This window comes from Culex pipiens, chromosome 1 (genome assembly GCF_016801865.2).
Source record: "Culex pipiens pallens isolate TS chromosome 1, TS_CPP_V2, whole genome shotgun sequence".
Lineage (NCBI taxonomy): Eukaryota > Metazoa > Arthropoda > Insecta > Diptera > Culicidae > Culex > Culex pipiens.
This window is the reverse complement of record NC_068937.1, coordinates 12323327-12349226: the sequence shown is the minus strand read 5'-3', so window position 1 is coordinate 12349226 and position 25900 is coordinate 12323327. Positions and strand designations below refer to the sequence as shown.

At 33.7% G+C, this 25900-nt stretch overlaps 1 protein-coding gene across 1 annotated transcript in view; it reads left to right on the top strand.

Moving 5' to 3' along the window:
- The first annotated feature begins 1687 nt into the window (after positions 1–1687).
- LOC120430775 (alanine aminotransferase 1) overlaps positions 1688–25900 on the top strand; it is a 38897-nt gene continuing 14684 nt past the window's right edge. Inside the window, exons 1-3 of the mRNA XM_039595890.2 lie at positions 1688–1838; positions 9538–10113; positions 10195–10284. Of these exons, the coding sequence (XP_039451824.1) occupies positions 9790–10113; positions 10195–10284 (414 nt within the window). The 5' untranslated portion in view covers positions 1688–1838; positions 9538–9789. The remainder of the gene's footprint in view (positions 1839–9537; positions 10114–10194; positions 10285–25900) is intronic.

The window sequence follows — 25900 nt, the reverse complement described above, 5'->3', positions numbered from 1 at the left end:
CTCACCAAGTCGTCATGGCCTAGTGGTTAGCATTTTTGCTTACCAATCCAAATGACGGAGGATCGAACCCCGCCTCGAGCGACTTTGATTTTTCGTTCATATATTCACCATTTCAAATCTATGTGTTCTTTACTTTCTCGTTGGGAGCAGATGGGCATCGAACCCAGAACCATTCGCTTACAAAGCGAACACCGTAACCAGTCAGCTACGGCCGCTCCTTCTTTTGAAATGTTAGTCTTGATTTTAAAAATTTGAAAATATTGTTTTCGAAAAGATCGGAAAATTTCACGAATGTTTCTTATTTTAACATCGAAAATCGGACCATTAGTTGCTGAGGTATCGACGTTAGAAAATGTTGGGTTTTTTGGGTGAGACTTAGAAAACATCAATTTTCCTGTTTTTAAACCTTTGCATGGCAGTATCTCAGCAACTAAGGGTCGTATCAACAAAGTTCAAAAAAGCAAAATATAGAGAATTTACTCAGCTTTTCAAAATATTTTTTTCAAAAGTGGGCAATCATGGGCACTAATTTTAAAAAATGAATAACTGCGATTATTTTGAAAAAAGTTACCTGAAAATGGCTATAACTCTAAAACGGTGCACTTTATCAAAATTTCACTAAAGTACTTTTTGATTGCAAATTTGATTTTGTATCGAAAAATGAAGTTAAAATTTTTTTGCGACCAACATTTCGATTTTTTGAAAAAAATCTGTATTGTTTCAAAAAATCATAAATCGGTCAAAGATTTTTTGCCCATGCTGGAAATTTCTGAAAACTTGGTCCTCTAAAACATATCATAAAAAAAATAAAAATAGTGTTTTTTAGCAAATCAAGTTTTAGTGACAAAAAGTGAAATTAAAAACCACATAATTTTTTTTTTTACCGTGTATCATTTTTTTTTCAGTGTAGTCCATATTTATACCTAAAACTTTGCCGAAGACACCAAATCGATCAAAAAAATCCTTCAAAAGATACAGATTTTTGAATTTTCATACATCATTTTTGTATGGACAGCTGCCAAATTTGTATGGAAAATGATATGAACGAACTAATGATGGCTTCTTTGGGCATACCGAAGGCACCAAAAAAGTTTCAGCCGGATTAAAAAATTCAAAAATTAAAATTTAAGAAAAAAGACCGATTCCGTAGAGAACTGCGCTAATCTGAAATTAAACACCTTTTTAAATTTGAGGTTTGTGTCCTAGCTGGAAATGTTTCACCGGTGTTTCGAAGACGATTCTGCGCATGCCTTTCATCCCCGTTTGCTTGTTTGTAGATGTTGTTTTTGAAGATGTGGAAAGGATTGGATTTATTCAACTAAAGTGGTCCGTTTTGAACCGTTTTGAATGCTTAGTTGGTTATTTTCAAAAGCATCTTTGTAACTTTCAAAAAATGTATGTTTTTGTAAAATTTATTTTATGAAGTTGGGCTTATGCCACCTGTTTTGAACAAATTAAAAGAGTCATTTTCGATTTCAATGACTATGCAACTTTCTGCAGATCAAATTGTCAAGTAAACATTTTTAAAGCCAATGTTCAACCGGCTTTTTTGCCACATGCAAATAACACCAAAGTAAACAAACCTGTTTCCCAAAACATTCAACACATACCACCTTAAAACGACTTCGTTGGTATTGGTCCAATCGCGAGCTCCCCAACCCCCAACCCACGGGGAGTGCCAATCCTGCCCCCCCTAATCCGCCCCAAACTTCAACAAGACTGTGAGAGAGAGGAGCCAACTCTGGTGTGGACCATCATCACCACACGGCCTTTTTTGCGCTCAGTCTCGGCTGGTTCGCGATTTACTCTGGTTCATCGTTTCGCGTCAAGTGTGAAAGGTAGAGAGGATATTTTTTAAAATTATCATTTTTCGATTTGTGAGTGATATTTTTGGAAGCCCCTTTTTGCATGGGTTTTACCCCTGAAAGACTGCAACTGGTAGTGCAATCGACAGTGACATATCGTGATTGGCTGAGGATCAAAATTGGAAATTCGACGCAATGGATGGCAAAATTAACAAATTGGCAAAAATTACTCCAAATTGGAAGGATGAGGTGACATTGTTGGATCATCAGCTGTTTCCAAAGTAGCCAGAGTTATGATTATGCCACACTCGAAAAAATCTTTCACGTCAGCACTCTGCACTGTTTAGAAAAGAAGAAAAAAAACGGTCCAAGGAACCTGCAAAAAAAAAAAAAATGAGTTCACGACCAAGAGCACCACCATCCTTATCTGCCTTATTACCAAGTTCATAAATTTCCTGTCTAGTACTCCACATGTGAAGCATAGTAGGCATACACACGCACGAAATAGAGTAGAGTAACTCCACCGAGTAGGCGAGCCTCGCGCACCGGTTATGTAATCAGCTTAAAATGTAGAATGCACTTGCGAGTGAAAAATTAGCGAAAAAATCAAGCCCAGTAAAAGGATGCACCACTTTAAGGTGCAAGTGCAGCTCTGTCCACGAATACAATCGCACGGTTGTTGGCTGGTTCGAGCGCGTGCACGACTTGCTCGCTTCTGTGTGTTTTTTTTTTGTGACATATGGTGCGAGTGACATCTGTCACACACAATCCTCTTTCTATTGATCACGTTGTTTATGGATGCCCCCCCTTCAAGTGCATGCTATTTGACCTATTTACTTACTTTCTATGGCTTTCCTTCTTTTGTTGATATACAATGTGTTTACATCGTGGCCATCGTAGCAAGCTGCATTTTGCTCCGAGTATCGAGGATAAACAGTATTCTATTAATAAATAATCGCGCGCAATTTAGGGGATAAGCCAACAAACAGACTTGGTGGCGCCCTTGAAAGTTACGTCAGTGGTTGCTTAGATTAGACAATAATAGAGTTAGATATTAAAATTTAATGCATAAAAAATTAAAAACGATTAAAATAATTTTCACCGATCTAAAATTAAATAACAAAAAAGCGAGTTTGTGAGTTAAAAAAACTGCCGGTTAACGACCGAATAAGACGTTGACGTTCGCCAAAAATACACAACCACGACGACGACCAACAGAGCAAATCGGCACCAGCTCACACATCTGAGCGGATCATCGTTTGGAAGTATTTTTCGCGCTGTGATCACGACGACAGTCTCGAATTTTGGTGTAGGTGTAGGGTAGGGCATTTTTTATGAAGTTTGTGAAGTTGACAGAGAAAACCTCAAAATATGACTGACTCTATTCAGCTGTCAAATGAAAATACAAAATGATAAATTTGTAATCTTGAGTGATGGTCACTGACCTTGATTTGAGTGTGTACTGTACATCATAGAGGAGATTGGACGATAGTAAGACTCTCAATATTTGAATACTTTAAAATTGCCCCAAGATTTCATTGGCCTACTTTAATCGGCTGACTTTTCGCAACTCAATCGGAAATCGTGCAGGCGCCATAATCGCTTTTTGCTTTCCTATAATTTGATGTTACAATCCAAGATCGATTGGTATCAGTGCGAAATCGGAAAGCTGTTTGTAAACAACACCAGGCATTGAGTGAGAAAGTCACTCTTGTGCCACCAGTCAAAACGAAGAACGTTGTTGTGATTTCCTAGATTAAACAAAAACAAACTGTTCCAATCATGGCTAAACGTTCAAAGTCCATGGATCAGCTAGAATCAGTTACTTAATCTTGTGAAACTGACTCAAATTGTTTTCTTAAGATTAAATTTCAATCAACTAAATGTTATCGGCTTGGATACCATGTTGGAGACGCATGACGGAAATAAAAATCGTTTTATGGAGGTGCATGGTATTTAAGCATTTTCATTCAATTTGGTCGAGAATTTCGACGTAATTTGTGTGTGTGTTTTTTTTGCATTTATTGAACAAAAAATGATAATTATTTGAAATCATGGAATCAAATATCAAATCAAAAATATTATTTATTCTCCATGAAATACTGGAATGATAATAATTAGGCCGATGCAAATATTTTTCAAAGTTTTTGTCTCTAGGTTCTGGCCGAAATTGAGGGGGACATACAAATAAAAAAAATAAATATATTGAAATTACAAGCCGGAATTTAAACATTTCAATGAAAAAGTTATTGGAAACTGTTTTCTACTCTAGAACAGTTGGTTTGTAATCACTTATTTTCAAAAATGTAGGTTTAGACAAAAAAAAACTTTTTATTTTTTCTGTCAAACGGCAAGTGGCAAAGAATTGAGAAATATCTACAACAGCTTTAATTTTAAAAATATCTAAGGAATGACGAAAATTATTTTTTTTCAGGAAAAATAAACTTGCTTGTTGAATTTTATCAAGAAATGCAATTTTTTACAGTTGATTAGACTTCTTTTTCCATATAAATTCCATATAAATGGTGGTGAAAAAAGATTCAAAAGGATGGTTTCTTAAGCTTTTCAATTTTAAATTTGTGTGAAATTGTGAAAAAGTAAAAATCTCATTCGAGTGCACTTAAACAACAAGTGCACATTGATTTTTTTAAAGATGTTTTTTTCTAAAAAAAAATTGGAACCACTGCCAAATTCGTTTTAACTGTGTTGTTTCGATGCTCAATAATTACATTGTCGTCTTAAAATATAAAATTTTTGTTTATGCAGAAAAATAAAGCATATTTGAATCAACAAAACATTTTGTTGATTTGAAAATCAAGATTTTTGTTGAATCAACGCTAAACGTCAAAGCAACCTTTTCAAAACAACAAAAGATTTTTGTGGAATTGAGAAAACCAAGGTTTCTTTCAACGCAAAATCGGCGTTGATTACATTCAACAAAATTTTTGTTGAAACAAACCTCGTACAGGCTGATTATACAAAACATTTTTCTGCGTGTGGTTATTTTGCCATTCTTTTTTTTGTGACAAAAGGAGAAAACATATAAGTTTATTAATCTCTAAATGTTGGGATAGTAGTCAAAAAGTCCTAAGCGCAATTTGTAAGCAAATCCGTTGTTCAATCGGTTCTCGATGGTTTTACGAATTATAAAATTGAAAAATGCTATGAATTTATTAGCACGTGAGCAGTTTTATCAGATTTCGGTCATTCGATTTTTTTGTGTATTTTTTAATCCGACTGAAACGGTATGCCCAAAGAAGCCACTTTGCATCATTAGTTTATCCATATAATTTTTCATACAAATTTGGCTGCTGTCCATACAAAAATGATGTATGAAAATTTAAAATCTGTATCTCTTGAAGGATTTTTTTCGATTTGGTGTCTTCGGCAAAGTTGTAGCTATGTATATAGACCACACTGATAAAAAATGATACACGGTAAAAAAAATGTTTTTTTTTTTTACTGAAGTACTTTTTGATTGCAAATTTGATTTTACATCGAAAAATGAAGTAGACAAATTTTTGCGGCCAACATTTCGATTTTTTGGAAAAATCAGTATTGATTCAAAAATTTATAACTCGGTCAAAGAATTTTTGCGCAAGCTGGAAATTTCTGAAAAGTTGGAATTTGATGTCCTCTTAAACATATCAAAAAATAAAAAAAATTAAAATAGTTTTTTTTTGCAAATCAAGTTTTAGTGACAAAAAGTGAAATTAAAAATCACCAAATTTTTTTTACCGTGCATCAAAAATCAAATTATTCGCTCTACAGCATTGCCTTGGCGTTCCCGATTACGGGATTCCTACTCGAAACTAGGTGTCCGAAGGCTTGATTGTTGAGGCAATTGCAAACCTCTTTTTACACCTAAGCTTCCATCCACCCCGGGATTCGAACTGACGACCTTTGGATTGAGAGTCCAACTGCCTACCAGCGACTCCACCGGGACAGGACCCAGGGAGACGACTCCTACACCTGAACTGAGCTATCGACCTAACCTCTAGGTTTTACCGTGCATCATTTTTTTTTCAGTGTAGTCCATATCCATACCTACAACTTTGCCCAAGACACCAACTCGATCAAAAAATTCCTTCAAAAGATACAAAAAAAGCAAAGCAATCCACTTTAACGACCCCCGGGTCTTTTGTGGGCTCTGTTGCAAGTTTCTGCTTATTTCTTGGCCGTCCGAAGGTTATGTGTGGTGAGTCACCCAAAACCTCTTTTACGCAAATGGACCGACGTTTTACTTCCCCATCCGATAGAAGGCCAGGAGGATAAGGCGGGAATCGAACCCGCGCCCCAAAAAGATACAGATTTTTGAATTTTCATACATCATTTTTGTATGGCCAGCCAAATTTGTATGGAAAATTATATGGACAAACTAATAATGCAAAATGGCTTCTATGGGCATACCGAAGGCACCAACAAAGTTTCAGTATGATAAAAAAATACAAAAATTAAAATTCTAAAAATAGACCGATTTCGTAGAGAATTGCTCACGTCCTTTAAATCAGGGGTGCAAAATTTTTTTAGTGCCGGGCCAAATTTAAATTTTACATGAACTTGTGGGCCAAATGTGAAAACAAAATATTTGAAAAAATAATTTATTTTTAATCAGTCATTTTAAAACATTTTCGTCATTTTAAAATTAAAGAACAAAAAATTACATTTTTTCAACAGTTTTGTTCAAAAAAGCTTTCAATCAATTGATTCACACCAAAAAAACACATTTTGTCGTATTTTTTTATTTGCTTACTTTTACCATCGAATTCAAATTCTGCAACACCATTTTAGTCAAATTTGAATCATTGCCTTAAAAGTAACAAAATGCATTTTTCCATATGAGCAACTCTCTACGAAATCGGCCGATTTCGACCATTTTTATTTTTTGTATTTTTTGATTTGGCTTAAACACTGTGGGGGCCTTCTCTATGACCAAAGAAGCTATTTTGTGTCATTGGTTCACCCATACAAGTCTCCATACAATTTTGGCAGCTGTCCATACAAAAATGGTATGTAAATATTCAAACAGCTGTAACTTTTGAGTGAATTTTCTGATCAATTTGGTGTCTTCGGCAAAGTTGTAGGTATTGTTGAGGACTTTTGAGAAAAAATAGGTACACGGAAAAAAAAATTGCATATTTTTTTCTCAACTTTTTTAGCACTAAAACTCAATTCCCCACGTATTTTTTACGTATTTTTTGATTTTCGAGATTTTTTGATATGTTTTAGGGGACAAAACTCCGCAACTTTTGAGCCATAGAGAAACATGGTCAAAAACTCTGCCGCCGAGTTAAAAATTTTTGAAAAAATAGTGATTTTTGGAAAAAATTGAAGTTTCATGCAAAAACAAGTTTGATATTACTTTTTAATGCAAAATTGAATTTGCAATCGAAAAGTACTTTAAAGATTTTTTTATAAAGGGCTCCGTTTTCAAGATATAGCCACTGAAAGTTTGATTTTAGCGAAATATTTGCAGTTTTTAATTTTTAAAAATAGTGACCATGAGTGACCATTTCTAAAAATTTTTTTTTTTTGAAAAGTTCAGAAAATTAGCTATAAAATTGTCTATGAGACATTGAAGATTGGACCTCGGGTTGCTGAGATAGAGCCGCTTTAAAAAAAAAGAAACACGAAAATTGAAGTTTTCTAAGTCTCACCCAATCAGCATTTTCGATTTTTTCCAAAAATCACTATTTTTTCAAAAATTCATAACTCGGCGGCAGATTTTTTGACCATGTTTCTCTATGGCTCAAAAGTTGCGGATTTTTGTCCCCTAAAACATCAAAAAATCTCGAAAATCAAAAAAATACGTATTTTGGGGAATAGAGTTTTAGTGCTAAAAAAGCTTAGAAAAAAATATGCAATTTTTTTCCGTGTACCTATTTTTTTCTCAAAAGTCCTCAACAATACCTACAACTTTGCCGAAGACACCAAATTGATCAGAAAATTTACTCAAAAGTTACAGTTGTTTGAATATTTACATACCATTTTTGTATGGACAGCTGCCAAAATTGTATGGAGGCTTGTATGGGTGAACCAATGACACAAAATAGCTTCTTTGGTCATAGAGAAGGCCCCCACAGTGTTTAAGCCAAATCAAAAAATACAAATAAAATCCATTTCCGGTTTTATATAACTTTTAAATATTCGAAATAGTTTTCAAAATCAAATCAAATCGCTCAAAATACAATCAAAAATAAGACAGCGAAATAAACATTTTTTGTGATTCAATTATCCGAAGTGTGATTATCCGAAAAAAAAATAGTTTTAAGGGGGTGACCACTTTAACCACTTTAAAAATGACGTAATTTAATTTAAAATGAAAAGCAACCTTAATGATAAATTGTAGGAAAGCATTTTTCAATGATCTTTTCTCAAATTTCAATAAATTTCAGTCTGCCTGAGTCAGACATTATGCACTAAGAATCAGGAGCTTCCCAGTAAAAATATTTACGAGACTGAAAAATTAAGTCTGTCATATAGAAATTGCCAAAAATCACCAAAAAACCTATTTTTCGACATATTTATATTTAAAACCGCTGTATCTTCCCAAGGATTGGACATAAGACAATGGTCAATACTGAGACTTTTATGTAAAATTGTCTAGGAAATCGATTCCCACTACTAGTTTTTAAAAATTTTGACGTTTAGACCACTTAAAAAAACAGTTTCAGTAAATGATTTTTGTATTTTTTTAGGAGAGACATAGCATCCTGCATTTTTCGTGAGTCTTTTTGTGACATCTTAGGCTTTTTCCTCAAAAATTCTGAACGAAAAAAAATTGTGACATCACCTTCAAATTTGACTTTTAAACTGAAAAATTAAAAAATCTCATAAAAGTGGCGTGTATTTTTCATTCAGTGTATTTTTTCAGAAAGCCCGTCCAATTTTCTACAAGTTTGTCATTGACCACTTTTTGATACGATGCAACGGCTTCGAGATACAATTAGTTTTAAATGTTATTTTCGAGTACAATTGGCTCCATATACACAAAAATGGCTTATATAGGCCTAGGATAATATGTCTAAAAAGTTTCATTGAAATCGGTGGGGTTCGGGTACAAAAGTACCAGAAAAAATCCTGATTTGAATCATAGTTGACAATAGATTATTTCTACAGAATAATAATTTTGCGGAATTTAACAGTATTTACCAAATTTCACAGCCAAGAGCAAATTTTACGGCTTCCACGAAATTGCGAAAAATCACTAGCTTTAGTGTTATTCCTTGATTTATTCGAAGGATTTGTTCGAGATAGCCTCCGAAGAATATAGAAATTTATTAAAATTTTGGGCGAAATTTATCTAAAGCTTAAAAAACGGCATCCAAAGGGTTAACACACAAGTTAACTCTCTTCCGACCATCACGCCACACTAAAATTCTTCTCTATTCTCTTTATCTCTGCAAACTCAGTAGTCGCACCAATCAACTCCTATTTTCTACACGCCTTTCGCTATTCCATTCATACTTTCCCCGCTTACTACGTTGTACTATGGCGTCGCACCCTTAAATACAGCCACGAAGTTTTGTTTCCTTTCTCTTTATTTTTCACATTGAACCTGTTTACACTCACGCATTCATTCATTTCCATGAAATTGCATGCGTAAAAAGTGTCACAAAGAAAAATTAGAAGAACACTTTTCCCCAACCCTCATTCCCTGACCTTACCGAATTATTCGCCAAAAAGACAAAAACGACCCTTTTACATTTCTCTAAACTTCTCTTCCCTCCAGCAAATTCCTCCCAGAGAGAGCTCAATTCTCTCTTCTCAACCTCCTCACACATCCAAGCAACCGCGGAATCGCGCACAAACCGACCGCGCGGGTCGTCGCCGTCGTGGTGTGTCAAATCGAAACCCCCAGCACACCAAGACCTGCTCAAACCACGCTGGTCACCCGGACTTCAGGAGAGGAAAAATTTGCTTAAAAGAGAGAGAGAGAGAGAGAGAACGTAGCAACCCTCGACGAACGCAGGAACCGTCCACGATGTCGCTCAGTCAGGTTCTGAACGTCTGCCCGAAGGGTGCGAGTCTCGTCGCGGCAACCGGAAGAAGAAACGTGGGCCGGATATCGACGCTGCTGTTATCGTCCAGTGTTGGCCAACAGTGCAACGCCAGCGCCACCTCCAGCAGTGTCCTCCTGTCCGCCGATCCGCTAGTGTTTTCCGCGAACGGTACCAGCAACAGCCGCAGCATGTCGACCCGCTGCGTCACGGTGGACAACATCAACCCGGCGATCAAGCTGATGGAGTACGCGGTCCGCGGGCCGCTCGTCATCCGGGCCGGCGTCATCGAGAAGGAACTGGAGCAGGTAATCGATAAACGGTCCGCGCTCGATGACGGTGCAGTTTTTCACTAATTTTTGATTCTTCTCTAAACTTGTAACTTCCAGGGCGCCAAGAAACCTTTCACGGAAGTGATCCGCGCCAACATCGGGGACTGCCACGCCATGGGCCAGCAACCGATCACATTCCTCCGGCAGGTCAGTGTACTCAAAATGCTCAAAAAAAGTGTTGTGAAATTGAACCGCGTTTGTTTTCGTCGAGTCCTAGAGCTGTACGGTTTTGTGTATAAACGAACGCGACCCGCAACGCGCCACCACCCACTCAGCTTTTGCCGCTGGTCGGGTCGATTTTTTTTTTTGCGAGGATTATTATGTAAGATCTGAGGGAGAGAGGAAGGTTTACGGGCTGCCTGCTATCGCGCCTGTGCCTGCGCGCCCCGTAACACACGCGAGCCACTTCTCCTCCTCGGGTCTGTTGCGGTTTCAAGTGGATGCAAGACACCAACAGAGGCAGGGTTGTTGAAGAGTGATTTAAAGTGAATTTGAATCATGTGATTTTTGTTGAGCTCGGTACCATGCGTCCCCATTTAAATTTTAATTTAAGAAAAAACAGCCAACAATGTGCCTCCATCAAATAAAAAGGTGTTTTGAAGGAGGCGCATGGTAGTCGCTATTTTCGTAAGGTACTAATTTTATATAAAGTTTTTAGACCAATTTTACAACTTTTCAGATTATCACAAAATGCTTATTATAAAAAAACAATCAAAATATGTACATATTTATGATTTATGTATGTATTTGTTTATGAAAATACTTTTTTCAAATTTCAAAACTGTTATCCAAAAATTCAAAATTTGTGATAAAATTAGCAGGCAGAATTTGTAGGTTTTGCTATTGAAATTTGAGGTCCAAAATACATTAAAAATCTTAAAATTGCTTGCATTTTCGTAAAACCTCTTTTAGTTACATTCGAAAGGTCTTTTGAAGCACTTCAAAATGTGCCGTAAACATCCGAAATCGGGATGACTTTTTCTCATAGCTTTTCAAAATTGCTGTAAAAATGTATATTTTTAAAACCCCAATATCTTATTGCAACAACCTCCAACACCCATACTCTGTTAGGTCAAAAGTTAAGGAATTTCATGGACTGAATTTTTTTAATCATTATTATTACGCCCATTAAAATGTTAGTCCTTATTTCAAAATTTTCAAAAAAAAACATTTTTTAAAAAAGTTTATAAAATTTTACAAATGTTTCATTTTTTAACAGTGATAATTAGAACTTAAATTTTCTAGTTTTTTTTATTCACTGTATTTCAGCATATTTGGCAGTTTTATTGAAAATTTTCTTAACTTTTCGAAAACATATTTTCAGGAATCATGGACACCATTTTAAAAATCGAAAAAAGGGATTTTTTCAGTTAAAATTAATGATTGGCTGTATTTTGAAAACGGTGCACTTTATCAAAACACTTTGTACAGTACTTTATGATTTCAAATAAAATTTCACAATAAAAACTTAGTTATTTTTTCAACTAAAATTTAATTTTTTCCATTTTTTTTTTTTTCAAAAATTGCAGTTTTTGTTTCTGCGGTAAAAATGCCCTAAAAACATTCAAAAATTAAAAAAAAAACGTATTTAGGGAAATTGTTTTTTTTTGTGAAAAAGCTAATTGAAAATCGGCAAAAATTCTGTTAAACATTCAATTTAAAAATATTTTGTTGAAATTATAAAATACTAGCTAATCTAAACCTTCAAAAAATAAAAGGCACAATTTGAAAAGTAAAACAGTCGACAATTTTCTGTGAAATTAACTATATCTCGAAAACACTTAACAAAAAAGAACTTTCTATTGAAAATGAATGCAGTGGCGGGCAGGAACTAATGTTTGAAAAAGTCAACTTTTTTCATAAATTATTTATATCAGATTCAAATATATAAACTGGTATTGCAAATAAGATTAATATATCATGATTTTAAGAAAGAAAAACAAGATATCTTCAAAAAAATAATATTTCAATTATTTATATTTTGTTCTGTTCAAAATTGTACTGTAATTGTTTTTTGTCGATTGCAAATAATTACCAAAATATCATCAACTAGAAAAAAAAATCAAATTTAATTGATCTTTGCATGTTTTTTAAGAGTTCAATTTACTCATCACAAAAAATAATGCGGCATGATCAAATATATTAAAACTTAATTCAGATCCAATCATCTTTACAACAAAACTGTTTGCGTTGTTGTGCACCTTTATTCAAAAATTCTGCAAAATATTTTCAAATTATATTATACCTTCACACACAGAAAAAAATGTGGCACCATAAATAATGAAAAGTTTTCTAATAGTTGTTTAAATTTCTTAAAACTAATGAAATTTATGAAAAAAAATATATATTTTTGCTCTTTAATTTCTTGACTTATTTTGAGGTTTTTTTTTTCAATATTTTAATAGTAGTTTATGCAACAAGTCGCAAAAAGAGGATTTTTTCAGCATGAGTCGTACATTTATCCAACGAGGTTCACCGAGTTGGATAAATACGAAGAATGCTGAAAAAATCATGTTTTGCAACGAGTTCCATACAACATTTTTTGCAATTCCAAAAAAACACACACTGAGTGAAATTTTATGCCAAATTTTCATGTATTTTGTCAATAAATTGTTTAAAACAAAATTTTTTTGAAAAGTATTACTTTTCGAAACAAGTGCTGAAAAGTTCAACTTTTCAGCACCCATTTGAGTGCTGAAAAGTATAACTTTTCAGAACTTATTTTGAAAATTGTTGCTATTCGATTCTGTTATTTTTGGTACAGAAAAGTAGGCTATTTCGTCGTTCATGAATGACAAGAAAAGTAAGTAGTTTCACGACGGAATTGCAAAAATGAAATTTTACTTCTTTAAAACCTAAAATCTCAAGCTCGAGAAAAAGCTTGGGAGTTTAGGTGTTTTTATAATTTCGTGATAGAAAATACTTGGTGGGACAATTATGCGTAGAAGTTCAACGATGGGACAAACAGATTTGGTGTTGTTTTCAATGATTTTCTGAACCAAGTACTAGATTTTATGTGTTTTTGTTCTGAAAGTATACGTAAAACTAAACTTAAAAATTATAAAAATTCAGAATCGTAAAAAAATACATGGGACAATTATGCGTAGAACGGTAGTAAAGTTCGCAACAATTCAAACATTCAATAATGTCATTTATATTTAGAAAACTGAATAAAAGTTTTATAAACCAACCTCCTCATAATTATTTCCAAAAATGTTTGGTTCGGCCAGTGTATAAAATATCGCGTTGTGAAAAAAATAGATTAAATTTTTAGCTATCAGTTTGCATGCAGTTTTTTCATACTGGGACTGAATTTATAAATTTTTTATCAAATTTATGTTGATCTGTTTGATAAATATGTGACTTTAAGTAGATGTTTCTACTTCACATTTGAAGAACTCAAAACAGATTATCTTTCTCATGTTCCTTCTCATGACTTAGCTGTACGAAGAACTAAAATAAAGCAAAAAAAGCTTAAATTTTGCATTCCAAGTTTTTATTTCCCCAACCTTCAAAATTTCCCTTGAAAAATGGAGGGGCAAAATTAAGGAAAACATATTTACATTTCATTATTATTTTCGTGTAATACTTTGTGATTTAAATAAATAAAAATAGACCTGCAATTTGAATTGTTTGCCCTTCCAACACCGTTCTCCCCCTCTTCGACTTCGGCCAGAACCGAGGGACGACAAATCTAAATAAAATTGTACTTAGGGGAAAGTGGGGCAAGTGTAACAAGCTAAGGAAATGCTCGTTATAACCCATCAAAAACGTTAAAAATTCTGTCGGATATTTTATAATCATCTTATTCCAGGTCTTGACTAAGACTTTGATAGAAAAAGTTTTAAAAAAAATCCTGTTTTTTAATGTAAAAAATTGATTTTGAAATAGTAGTTTATGCAACAAGTTGCAAAAAGAGGATTTTTTCAGCACGAGTCGTACATTTATCCAACGAGGTTCACCGAGTTGGATAAATACGAAGAGTGCTGAAAAAATCAAGCTTTGCAACGAGTTCCATACAACATTTTTTGCAATTCCAAAAAACACACACTGAGTGAAATTTTATGTCAAATTTTCATGTATTTTGTCGTTAAATCGTTTAAATCAAAAAAATGTTGAAAAGTGTTACTTTTCGAAACAAGTGCTGAAAAGTTCAACTTTTCAGCACCCATTTGAGTGCTGAAAAGAAGAACTTTTCAGCATTTATTTTGAAAAGTGTTGCTATTCGATTCTGTTATTTTTGGTACAGAAAAGTAGGCTATTTCGTCATTCAAGAATGACAGGAAAAGTAAGTAGTTTCAAGACGGAATTGCAAAAATTTTGATTTTCTGTACGTTCTTCTCAACTAGTGGGGCAAGACGAACAACCCGTTGGGGCAAGAGGAACAATTCATGTAACAACATGTCAATTTGCTAACAAGTGAACTGTTATCACTTAGATACATCAGATTAGAATGTATTTGAAACGTTTCTTTCATTTTTAGATTAAATAATAATATTTTACTAAAAAATTGATCGTTTTTTACGAAAAAAAATATTACTCAGATGAAAAAAAGGAAATTTTAAAAATATCACTATATTTTGCATGGACAATTTTTTTAACAATTGTTTATCAGTTTTTAAGTATTTTTATGTATTTTTTCCCCAATAAAATAGTTTGTTGCAAAAATTCGTAATTTTTTCCATACTAAAAATCCATATGGTACACTTGCCCCACCTTCACAAGATTTTTTAAACACTCTCAACAAAAATAACTAAAAGTTAAATCATATTTTATAAAAGGTGCAAGTCATTGGTAGGGACACTACTGATCTAGAAAAAATAGCATTTTGATAAAATGAGCCTTAAAACGAACCCTAAGCCTTATTTTGTACTTTCAAAATATTATAAGAAAACAAAGGTTTAAAGAAAAACTTAATTAAATCTTACGCCCCGTGGCGTGTACGTCGTTTTGGCGGATATGTGGTAGTAGAATCAGTTAATTGCATTGCTAGCAACAATTCCTCATACTGGAAATAATCAAAATTGTAAAAATTACGGCCTTTCGAGCGATTGTTCCTCTTGCCCCATATTGTCGTCTTGCCCCACCTTCCCCTATTAAAATAGATAAATCGAGAGATTGTATTTTTTCTAAGTTTAAAATCGACGTGCAATAAAAACATAATTGATTAAACATTATTGACACAATTTAACCGAAAAACATAAATTTCCACCAACACCAAATACCAGATTGACTTTGGTCCAATATTGCAAAAAATTAAAGCTACACCCAACTGGCAGTCGCATGATTGTGATGCATGGCGGCATGAAAGTATATCAGAATCTGCATGAAATCTGTCCTCATGCATTTTTTGCGATATAGGAGTATGACATTTTTGCCCGTTACCGACAATTATCGACATTACCGACGGCTTTTTGATTGTATTTCACAAAAAAAAAACACTTAGCAGAACGAGGATCGAACCACCAACTTCTTGGTTATTGATCCGAGACGCTACCACCGCGCCATGGACGCTTGATGATAAGTGAGTGAAAGAGCACCAATGCTTCTCTTTGGAGTGTTGCTCGGGGACGGGCTAGCTTTATATGTGTTAGTGAGAACTGCAGATCGCTGAAATTTTTACACGCGGGCAAAAATGATCTACGGGCTTGCTGCAAAAAATGTTATAAAATATGACATTTTCTGCAGCAAATCCAATGTTGCAGATTTTGAGATATATTTTTCCGTTGGGTGTAGCGTTTTAAAAAAGATTTTAAATCCTTTAAAAAAAGCTCTAGAAATACTCAAATCGTCTTAGATACAAAATCTTGTCGGACTGTGTTTCGAAGCTTCCATTTTTGTAATTTGACTATAATTACAGATTTTTTTCACAACGATAAAGCTTATTTTTCTGAGTAAAATGACCCGTTGTACGACCACCAAGGATTTAAAATGGATTTTTAAATCAATTTAAACAAAAATAACCTCGCGGTCCTTCTTGACACGGAAAGATCCTTCTTGACAGCTCGTTCCAAGGGGACCATAGTTGATCCATCGAAAAAATGTTTTCTTGTCAATTTTTTTTTTGCATTTTTGCAATCGTGTTTTTAAATGTTGTAAATACAAATTTACATTGGGCTTTAGGACAATATTCAACGAATCATCTTTACGATTAACTTTACGCAGTTGGGCTGGCCGTTTAGTAAAGAAGGATGTTGGAAGTAATTGCCTGATGAACTGATAGTTAGGGTTTTATAAAGTTAGATAAATAAAAATTAATTATCGTTTCAAGATTTCAAATATTACGAAATCAACCGTTTATTGTTCAATCAACAACCCTGGCTCAAATGGAACCAAAATTCAAATCGCTCCACGCAAGCAATCGCTCTTTCTATACACCTATCTGCTTGGTTCTACGCTAGAATAGTGATAAGTGGTGGTCCGGTCCCCCGTAGAGATGCCGTCCACCTCGAGCCGTATTTACTGGGAAATGATAATGGCAAAGCAATGATAATTATAATTATCACTTGTAGCACTCCCTGTGCACTCCCGAATGTTGTTCAGTTTAGCAATGCTTTATCAAAAGAACCGCTCGTTTTTTTTTTGCGAATCGAAGAAAAGGTGTCGAATTTATACAGCCTAAATCAACTTGATTATTCTTGAAGACGACACGCCAATTTACACGACCGCCCGCCAGCCGGCCGGCTGGCAACACAAACCCAAGTGTTACGGTTGATAGCGCGCCCGATAAAAACTTGAATTTCAAGTTTTCGCGTTTGTTGATTTATTTAAATGAGCAAAGTTTAGCGAAAACCTCTCCCTTCTGTTGTTTTCGTACCTGTTTGGGCAGTGTTGCCAAATTAATTGTAAACTTTTAAATTAAAGAAATATTTCAAAAAAGATGGAAACACTGCTTCCCACAAAACCATTATCACTGGTAACTAGGGTTAGTGAAATTTCACGATTTCGCGGACAGCGTGAAATCCGCGAAATTTGGCTTTTTCCGCGAAATCGCGTGAAATTTTATGTTTGTGTGAAAATGTAACGATTTTTCATAGAATAATTTCTTAAACTCAAAAGGGAATAATAATAATGTTATGAACTATTGTAGAATCAAGTGAGTGAATATCCTGGTTTTATTACTAATATAGGGTTAATGATTGTTGACGGTTTAGTAGACGGTGAAATTTATCAATTTTCTCGAATCATTGAATACAAAAATGGGCAAAAATATAAATATAAATATTGAAATAACAAGCCATAGTTTCAACATTTGCATGGAAAAGGTGTTTTAAAATGCATTTTACACAAGTTCAGTAGTTTTGCAATCATTAGTTTTCAAAAATGTAAGATTTGACGAAAACAAAAATTTTAGCAAAAAAAAAAACATTTTGCGATAACAAACATCGAAATTTTTCAAAAATTCGAAAGATTTTTAAATCAACCCAAACATTTTTAAAATGATCCCAAACATTCTAAAAATGAAATGAAAAACGCAGGGGAATGAGTTTTAAATTTATTTCAGCTGATCCATTGAAATTTTTAAGTTTTTCGAAAAAAAAAAAAAAATTTGTCCCCCGATTTTTCGGGCCAACTTCGAAGGGAGGAAGAGGGGGGATGAGACAAAATCTTTTAATAAAATTTGTACCAGCCTAACAACTTAATAAATATTTCATCCAAAAAGAAAAGAAATTTTATTAGTTTTCAATTAAAAAGCTTGATTATATATGTGTGTCAAAAGTTGATATGAACCATTTGAAGAAATGTTGAGATTTTTGAGTATTTCAGTAACTTAAAATTTTTTGTAATATTTTCATTCGCTGTATTAAAAATTTTATTTGAATTTTATTTTTATTGAAAGGTATAGTTTTGAAAGAAATTAAAAGAAACAAGCTTTGTTTTATTCAAAATAAAATTAAGAGTATTTTTTTTATCTTTGGAATCTTATTTTAAAAACATAACAATTTTTTTTGGGCCTGTTAAATTTTATCGATATTTGTTTATTTGGGTGGATTGCCGTGAAAGTTAAAAAATACTACTTTTTTGTTTTCTCTTCTCATTTAGAATATAAATTTCGATTTTGTTAAAAATTATATTATTTTTGCAAAATGTTTATAAATTTAGTTTTTGAAAAATGAGCTATTACCCTTAAAAATATATTTTATGGGCTAAATGACGCAGAAAATTCAATTTATTTTACTCATTTTGACTGGACAAATCTAGTTATGATATGAAATTCAATAAAATGTAAAATAATATAACAGAAGCAAGTTAGCGTTTGAGCTTTGTTAATCGAATATTAAAAGAGCAGTTCAGTAAATGACAATACCCTACATTTTGTTTCAAAATAAATATAGAGCCCATCCAATAACCAGGAGGATTGTTTTTTTTGAAAATTGGAAGATTTTTTACATAATAATACATAATGAAGCATAAAAAATAATTTCTGTGGTTTAAACATAGAATTTTCCGAGTTATTTTAACATTTTTGCAGTTCCGCGAAATTTGCGTGAAATTTGGTGTTTTGAAATTGAGGTCCCCGTGAAATTTGCAATTTTCGAGCGTGAAAAATCACTTAGCCTACTGGTAACCAACGACAAATCGTCCCAAACCAATCTAGTTGGTAAACAACACACAAAATATACACAGAAATTGTACGGCAAACAAGAAGTTGTGTTATGACGAAGAAGTCCACACGCCGGCGGCAATATTTTATTTCAATGTCGCACGGAATTCCCTTGTGCGCTCGATTCTGGCGACTATTGGGACGAAATGACCGGTGTTGTGAGGAGCCCAGAGTCTGTACAACGACGGGGGGAAAATAATGGACCCATTGGATTTATTTTTAGCGCACAGTGCAGCGTGGATAATGGGAATTTTCCGTATTGTTCGAATGTGATTCGGGGGTAACATTTGAAAAGGGGGTAACAATTACTTAAAATTTTAGTTTTAAATATCTCAGCAAAGAAAAAAAAAATCAATAGTTTTCAATTTCTCTAAAATCGTACCTCATAAAAACCCTTAGAGACGAATAAAAACAAACGATCTACCCAAAATGGAACTTGTGCAACAATTCATGGAGTGCAAAAATGAGGAGGGAAACATAATAAACGCGTGCTCTCGCAAGAGCACGAATGTACGATGTTTTGGAAATCTCGTAAAGAGGGAGAATCTGCGCAGAAAGTTTTGCGTTCTCGGGGCGAGGGCCGAGGGCTTTGTGTACCCATTACACATTTTCAAAGAAATGCGTAGTTCGTGCTACGTTTTTTTGCCGGTCACATGGTGTGATGTTTTTCTTAACGTGTTTTTTGGTTGGGGAACTCGAGTTTGTACTGCGTTATCGCGTTTGAAAAATGCAAATTTGATGAAATTTTGGAATTAATATTAATAATCAATTTCTGTGAAATTCTAAGAATTCAAGCAGCGAAATTCAATAATTTTTATTGGTTTAAATAATGTTTTTTTATGCTTCTGATTTTTTTCATTTCATTATGAATATATAAAGGTAGCTCATTGAAAAGGTTAGGATTTCCTTTAGAACAAAATGACAGTTCAACATTAACGTTTTTGCCCCTTTTGAAAAAAATGCCTTATTCACTCGGCAGTTTTGATCGCCTTCAATCAATAGAGAAATTAAATACATAAATCTCGGATTAGTTTTCAAAACGCCGTAAGAGCCATTGGTAAACAAAGTCCTTTTTGCATCGGTATTCGACCTACTTACGAAAAAACAATATCAAAAATGCTTGAGATTGTTCATGTACACGTCCTTCAAGTGTCTCAAACTAAAAATAAGTGAAATTTTGTTTCATTTTGGAGAAAAACGAAAATTGGTGTCAGAGGACACGGTGGCTCTTACGGCTTCTTGAAAACTCACCCGAGAAATAGTGTTTTGCAAAATTACAATGCTATGAAACTGTCAACTTTTCCCGTCCTTCTTAACGATACGGCCTACTTTGCCCTACCAAAAATAACAGAATGGAAAATTAATACCTTTCAATAAGTAGAACTTTGTCCCGCCCGTGTGGATCAATCGGACCGCGCGCTGGACTCACAATCCAGAGGTCGCCGGTTCGAATCCCGCGGCGGGCGCTCTAAAATTCTTTGTGTAAATATGGGTATTCGGCGCCGTCGCTCCGTGCCATACTTTCATACACTTAGGAGCCCAGGGCGGCGAAGTCCTTGTAGATAAAAGGAAGACACTAGTGGTTGGTACTAGCAATGGTGGCCGACAGCTATAAAGTCAACTTCGTTTTTTAAGTAGAACTTTTCAGCACTGGTATCGAAAAGTAACATTTTTCAGTATTTTTTTTATTTTGAACGGTGAAATTACTTAACACATGGCCGTTAGGCATGAAACTCCATTCCGAAAAATGTTGTAAGCAACTCGTTGCAAAGCTTGATTTTTTCAGCACTCGTCGTACGACTCGTGCTGAAAAAATCTTCTTTTTGCAACTTGTTGCAATCTTTTTTATTTTATAACTCTAAATTGATCGATTTTTTCACTTTTTGGTTTCTGCATTTATTTAACCAATTACGTTATAGGCTTATAGCATTTATGGTAATTTTCAAAATCTTTTCGCTTTAACATAATTTAATGGCATAAAAAAACTTTGCAAAATAATCTTAATTATGAAAAAATGGCAATGGGTAGTTCTTTTTTGAAATAAAATATTGATTTGAAAAAAAAAAGTAATTGAAAAAATATTGGCAATTCTTCACGATACTCGGAAAAGTATTTCATTTGTATTTTTTGCTTGGCTGAATCTTTTTGAAGGGTGTTACTTTTATTAAGATGCCTCCATAAAATTTTAGTATACCATAAAAAAGGGATTGGGAAAAGATTTTCTTATCGTTATGGTGTCTTCAGCAAAATTGTAGGTATTGACTACGTCTATTTAGGAAAACAAGAAAGAACACTCTTTTTTTTTTAAAAAATCCACATTTTATTTATATTTTCAAAAAAAGTGATCATCCCATTTCTGTGTTTGAGGGTACCAAAAATTCAACATTTGAACCAAGCACAAACAGTTCAGAGTAATAAAAATAGTAGTTTATGCAACAAGTTGCAAAAAGAGGATTTTTTCAGCACGAGTCGTACATTTATCCAACGAGGTTCACCGAGTTGGATAAATACGAAGAGTGCTGAAAAAAATCAAGTTTTGCAACGAGTTCCATACAACATTTTTTGCAATTCCAAAAAACACACACTGAGTGAAATGTTTTGTCAAATTTTCATGTATTTTGTCAATAAATCGTTTAAATCAAAAAAATGTTGAAAAGTGTTACTTTTCGAAACAAGTGCTGAAAATTGCAACTTTTCAGCACCCATTTGAGTGCTGAAAAGTAGAACTTTTCAGCATTTATTTTGAAAAGTGTTGCTATTCGATTCTGTTATTTTTGGTATAGAAAAGTAGGCTATTTCGTCGTTCAAGAATGACAGGAAAAGTAAATAGTTTCACGACGGAATTGCAAAAAAGGATTTTTCAAAATTATTTAATGTTTTCAAGCCATAGCCATGTAAGGGTTTAAAAACAATATATTTCAGCCATTTTATAGAATTAATTGTAAATATATTTGATACAAGTTATACTTTTCAGCACTTGTATCAAAAAAAAAAAAAAAAAAAAAACTTTTCATTATATAACTCGGTGAACCTCGTTTGACAAATATGCGACTCGTGCTGGATTTTTTTATGTTTTTTTTTTGCAACTTGTTGCACAATAGTAGTTGCAATTCCGAAAACAACCTTCGGATGGAATTTTAAGTCAAATGTCCATGTGTTAAGCCAATTAACCGTAATAATTTAGTGTTAGTGAAATTTCACGATTTTGCGGACAGCGTGAAATCTGCGAAATTTGTCTTTTTGCACGAAATTACGTGAAATTTTATGTTTGTGTGAAACTGTAACAATTTTTCTCAAAATATTTTATCAAACTGAAATAAGAATACAATAATCTGTAGAATTAAGTTAGTGAATACCCTTGTTCAATTACTAATATAGGGATAGTAAATTTTGACGATTTCGTGAACGGTTTGAAATTCTTGAAATTTATCAATTTTGTCAAATCATTTTTTTAATAACATTATAATAAATATTTTAATCATAAAGACTATTGGAGTAAATTTTATAAGTTTTCAATAAAAAAGTCTGATATGAACCATTTGAAAAATTGTTCGGATTTTTCAGTTTTTTTAGAAACTAACTTAATTTAGTAATATTTTCATTCGCTGTAGTAAAAAAAAATACTACTATTTTATTTGAAAGGTATAATTTTAAAAGAAATCAAATGAATTAAGCGTTTTATTCAAAATAAAATAAAGAGTATTTTTTATCTTTGAAATCACATTTTAAAAATATTTCATATTTTTTCTGAGTCCTGTTTAATTATAGCGATATTTGATTATATATAAAGAGGTTTGCAATTGCCTCAACAATCAAGCCTTCGAACACTTAGTTTCGAGTAGGAATCTCGCAATCGAGAACGCCAAGGCAATGCTGCAGAGCGAATAATTTGATTTTTGATTTTGAAAAAGTAGTTTCTGTGATTTAAACATAAGATTTTGAGATTAATTTTAACATTTTTCACGTTCCGCGAAATTTGAGTGAAATTTGGTGATTTGAAATCGTGAAATTTTGTATTTTCGAGCGTGAAAAATCACTAAACCTAGTAATAATTAAAGCAATATTGAAAAGTACAACTTATCGATACAAGTGCTGAAAAGTTCAACTTTTCAGCACCCATTTCATGCTGAGAAAAATAACTTTTCTGTAAGTTTCATGACGGAATTGCAAAAAGTATGTTTTTTAAAATTATAAATCAACCCTAACATTTTCAAAGGGCAAAAAAAAAACAAAAATGTTTACCGTTTTCGTAATTTGAGGCTTGACTGAATAAAGTTAATTCAATAAACAGGCTTATCTGCGGAGTCCACCACCACCACTGTGTGGTCACGCCAATTTAGCTTGCATGTTTATCACCGCCCATCAAAACGGCCGGCGGCATCTGATATGATCCGGTCCAGTTCAGTACAGTTAAGAGAGGCAGAGTGACGTTTGCGAATTACCCCCACAGACAGACGCTGGAGGTGCCCTCTGGGTAACCTTTCAACAGTTACACACATATTCGTGATGGCCAGCCAGTCATGCACTTATCAGTTTTTGCCACACTTTACCAACAATCTACTTCTCACTCTACTGAAAACGGACCGTATTAATCTTCATTGTCTCGTGATGGTGGCGATTTTGTTTGTTGTTGCCAGCCAGATTGGCCAAGTTGCCAACTCGCAAATACGGTAACTTAATGAAAAAAATTTCCGTTGTGAAATCCGATAACATATGGAAATCATCGGTTTTCGCGCTATGGTGATACTATAGCTAGTGTTTTAAACCATGACCTACCCCATTCTTGATTTTTTAGTTGATAAGAATTTTATTCAAAGTTTATTTTAATGTTATGTTAAGTTATTAAATCTAAATGAACAAATTCTTAATTGCTTAATTGATTGGTATAAGTTTTGAATTAAAAAAAAAAATCTGTATGTTTTTCACAAAATTGTTAAAAAAAAATTGCACAACAAAATTGTTTTTCTCTCGCCGCATTCTGCAATTTGCATTTATTATCATGTGACACCTCGCGTCAACACTCTTGTCAGCCAGAATCGAACAAACGCGCCGCTTTGTTGACACTACACCGGCTGACACTGACGTCATCTCTCACATGTTTATGGTTCGCGCTCGTTTGTTACAATAAACAGCATGTTTTTTTCCACTCCCATCGTCATTTGGTCGAATATTCTTGCCTCTGTGCGGGAATTTGATCATATGATCACGATAGAGGAAGAGTGTTTGGTTATGCAATTTTTTATTTGCAATACATAATTACTTTTTTTTTAAATTTTAACACAAAACAACAATGACTTTCTCATGACTTGATTGTGGCGTTAATTTGCACAATTTACCCAAGTGTCGCGCCACTTTTATTGGAACTGTCCTACGCCACGCAAACAAACATGCCGTCACGAAAGACTCCTAGAATCGATTTCCCTAGTTTGCTGACGAGCCCCCCGCTTTTTCAACAAAGTGAGTCAACAAAACTATTTGCCTTATTCGTGGTGGTGGTTCTGTGCCGGGTTTAAAAATAGCACGTCGTGATAGTGGAGAAGACATCGTTAAGTTGGTCAATAGGGAAGTTGACCTTAATGAAATTCGTCCAGTTCGAATTGATTGCCGGACGAGACGGGCGAACATTGCTGGAATTGGGACAATTAGGATGATTTTATTTAATAAATGTTAGTATAGCTCAAAAATCAAGGAGTTCTTTGAGATTTCGAAATACATATTTTGCGTTTTTATTTAAGCTCAAACTTGATGAGTATTTTTTATATGGGTAATTCTCCGCCAACTCACACAGCAGTTGCCCCGACCCCTTTTCGATTTGCGTGAAACTTTGTCCTAAGGGGTAACTTTTGTCCCTGATCACGAATCCGAGGTCCGTTTTTTGATATCTCGTGACGGAGGGGCGGTACAACCCCTTCAATTTTTGAACATGCGAAAAAAAGAGGTGTTTTTCAATAATTTGCAGCCTGAAACGGTGATGAGATAGAAATTTGGTGTCAAAGGGACTTTCATGTAAAATTAGACGCCCGATTTGATGGCGTACTCAGAATTCCGAAAAAAACGTATTTTTCATCGAAAAAAAAAACACTAAAAACGTTTTAAAAATTCTCCCATTTTCCGTTACTCGACTGTAAAAATTTTTGGAACATGCCATTTTATGGGAAATTTAATGTACTTTTCGAATCTACATTGACCCAGAAGGGTCATTTTTTCATTTAGAACAAAATTTTTCATTTTAAAATTTCGTGTTTTTTTCTAACTTTGCAGGGTAATTTTTTAGAGTGTAAAGTTGTAGAGCAGACAATTACAAAAATTTTGATATATAGACATAAGGGGTTTGCTTATAAACATCACGAGTTATCGCGATTTTACGAAAAAAAAGTTTTGAAAAAGTTACTTTTTGCGTTTCTATTTGTTTCGTCGTCCGTGTCTGTCGCGGGTGACCATGAACGGCCATGATCGATGACGACCAACTTTTTCAAAACTTGAACTTATGGGAAATTAGACGAGCTTTTCGGTAAAAATATTTACGAGACTGAAAAACCAAGTCTGTCATATAGAAATTGCCAAAAACCACCAAAAAACCCGTTTTTTCAACATTTTCATTTTTAAAACCACTGTCTTCCCAAGGATTGGACATAGGACAATGGTCAATATGGAGACTTTTATGTAAATTGTCTGGAGAATCGATTCTCACTACCGGTTTTTAAAAATTTTGACGTTTAGACCACTTTTCAAAAAAACAGTTTTAGTAAATTATTTTTGTGTTTTTTTAGGAGAGACATACCATCCTGCATTTTTCGTCAGTCTTTTGGTTATATTTTAGGCTATTTCCTCAAAAATTTTGAACGTAGAAAAATCGTGACATCACCTTTAAATTTAAGTTTTATACTTAAAAATCAAAAAAATCTCATAAAAGTGGCGTGTATTTTTGTTTCAGTGTATTTTTTTCAGAAAGCCCGTCCAATTTCTTACAAGTTTGTCTTTGACCACTTGGGTAAAAACATTAGCTTTGTTCTAGAAAGTTGTGCGAAATTAACTAAAATTCATTGTAGAAAACAAAGAAAAAAATTAAAAAATGTTTAGATTGAGTTACACACATTTTTCGAAGAAGTGCTGCAAAAAACTTCAAAGAGATCTTTTTTTCTTTTTTTGATATGCATA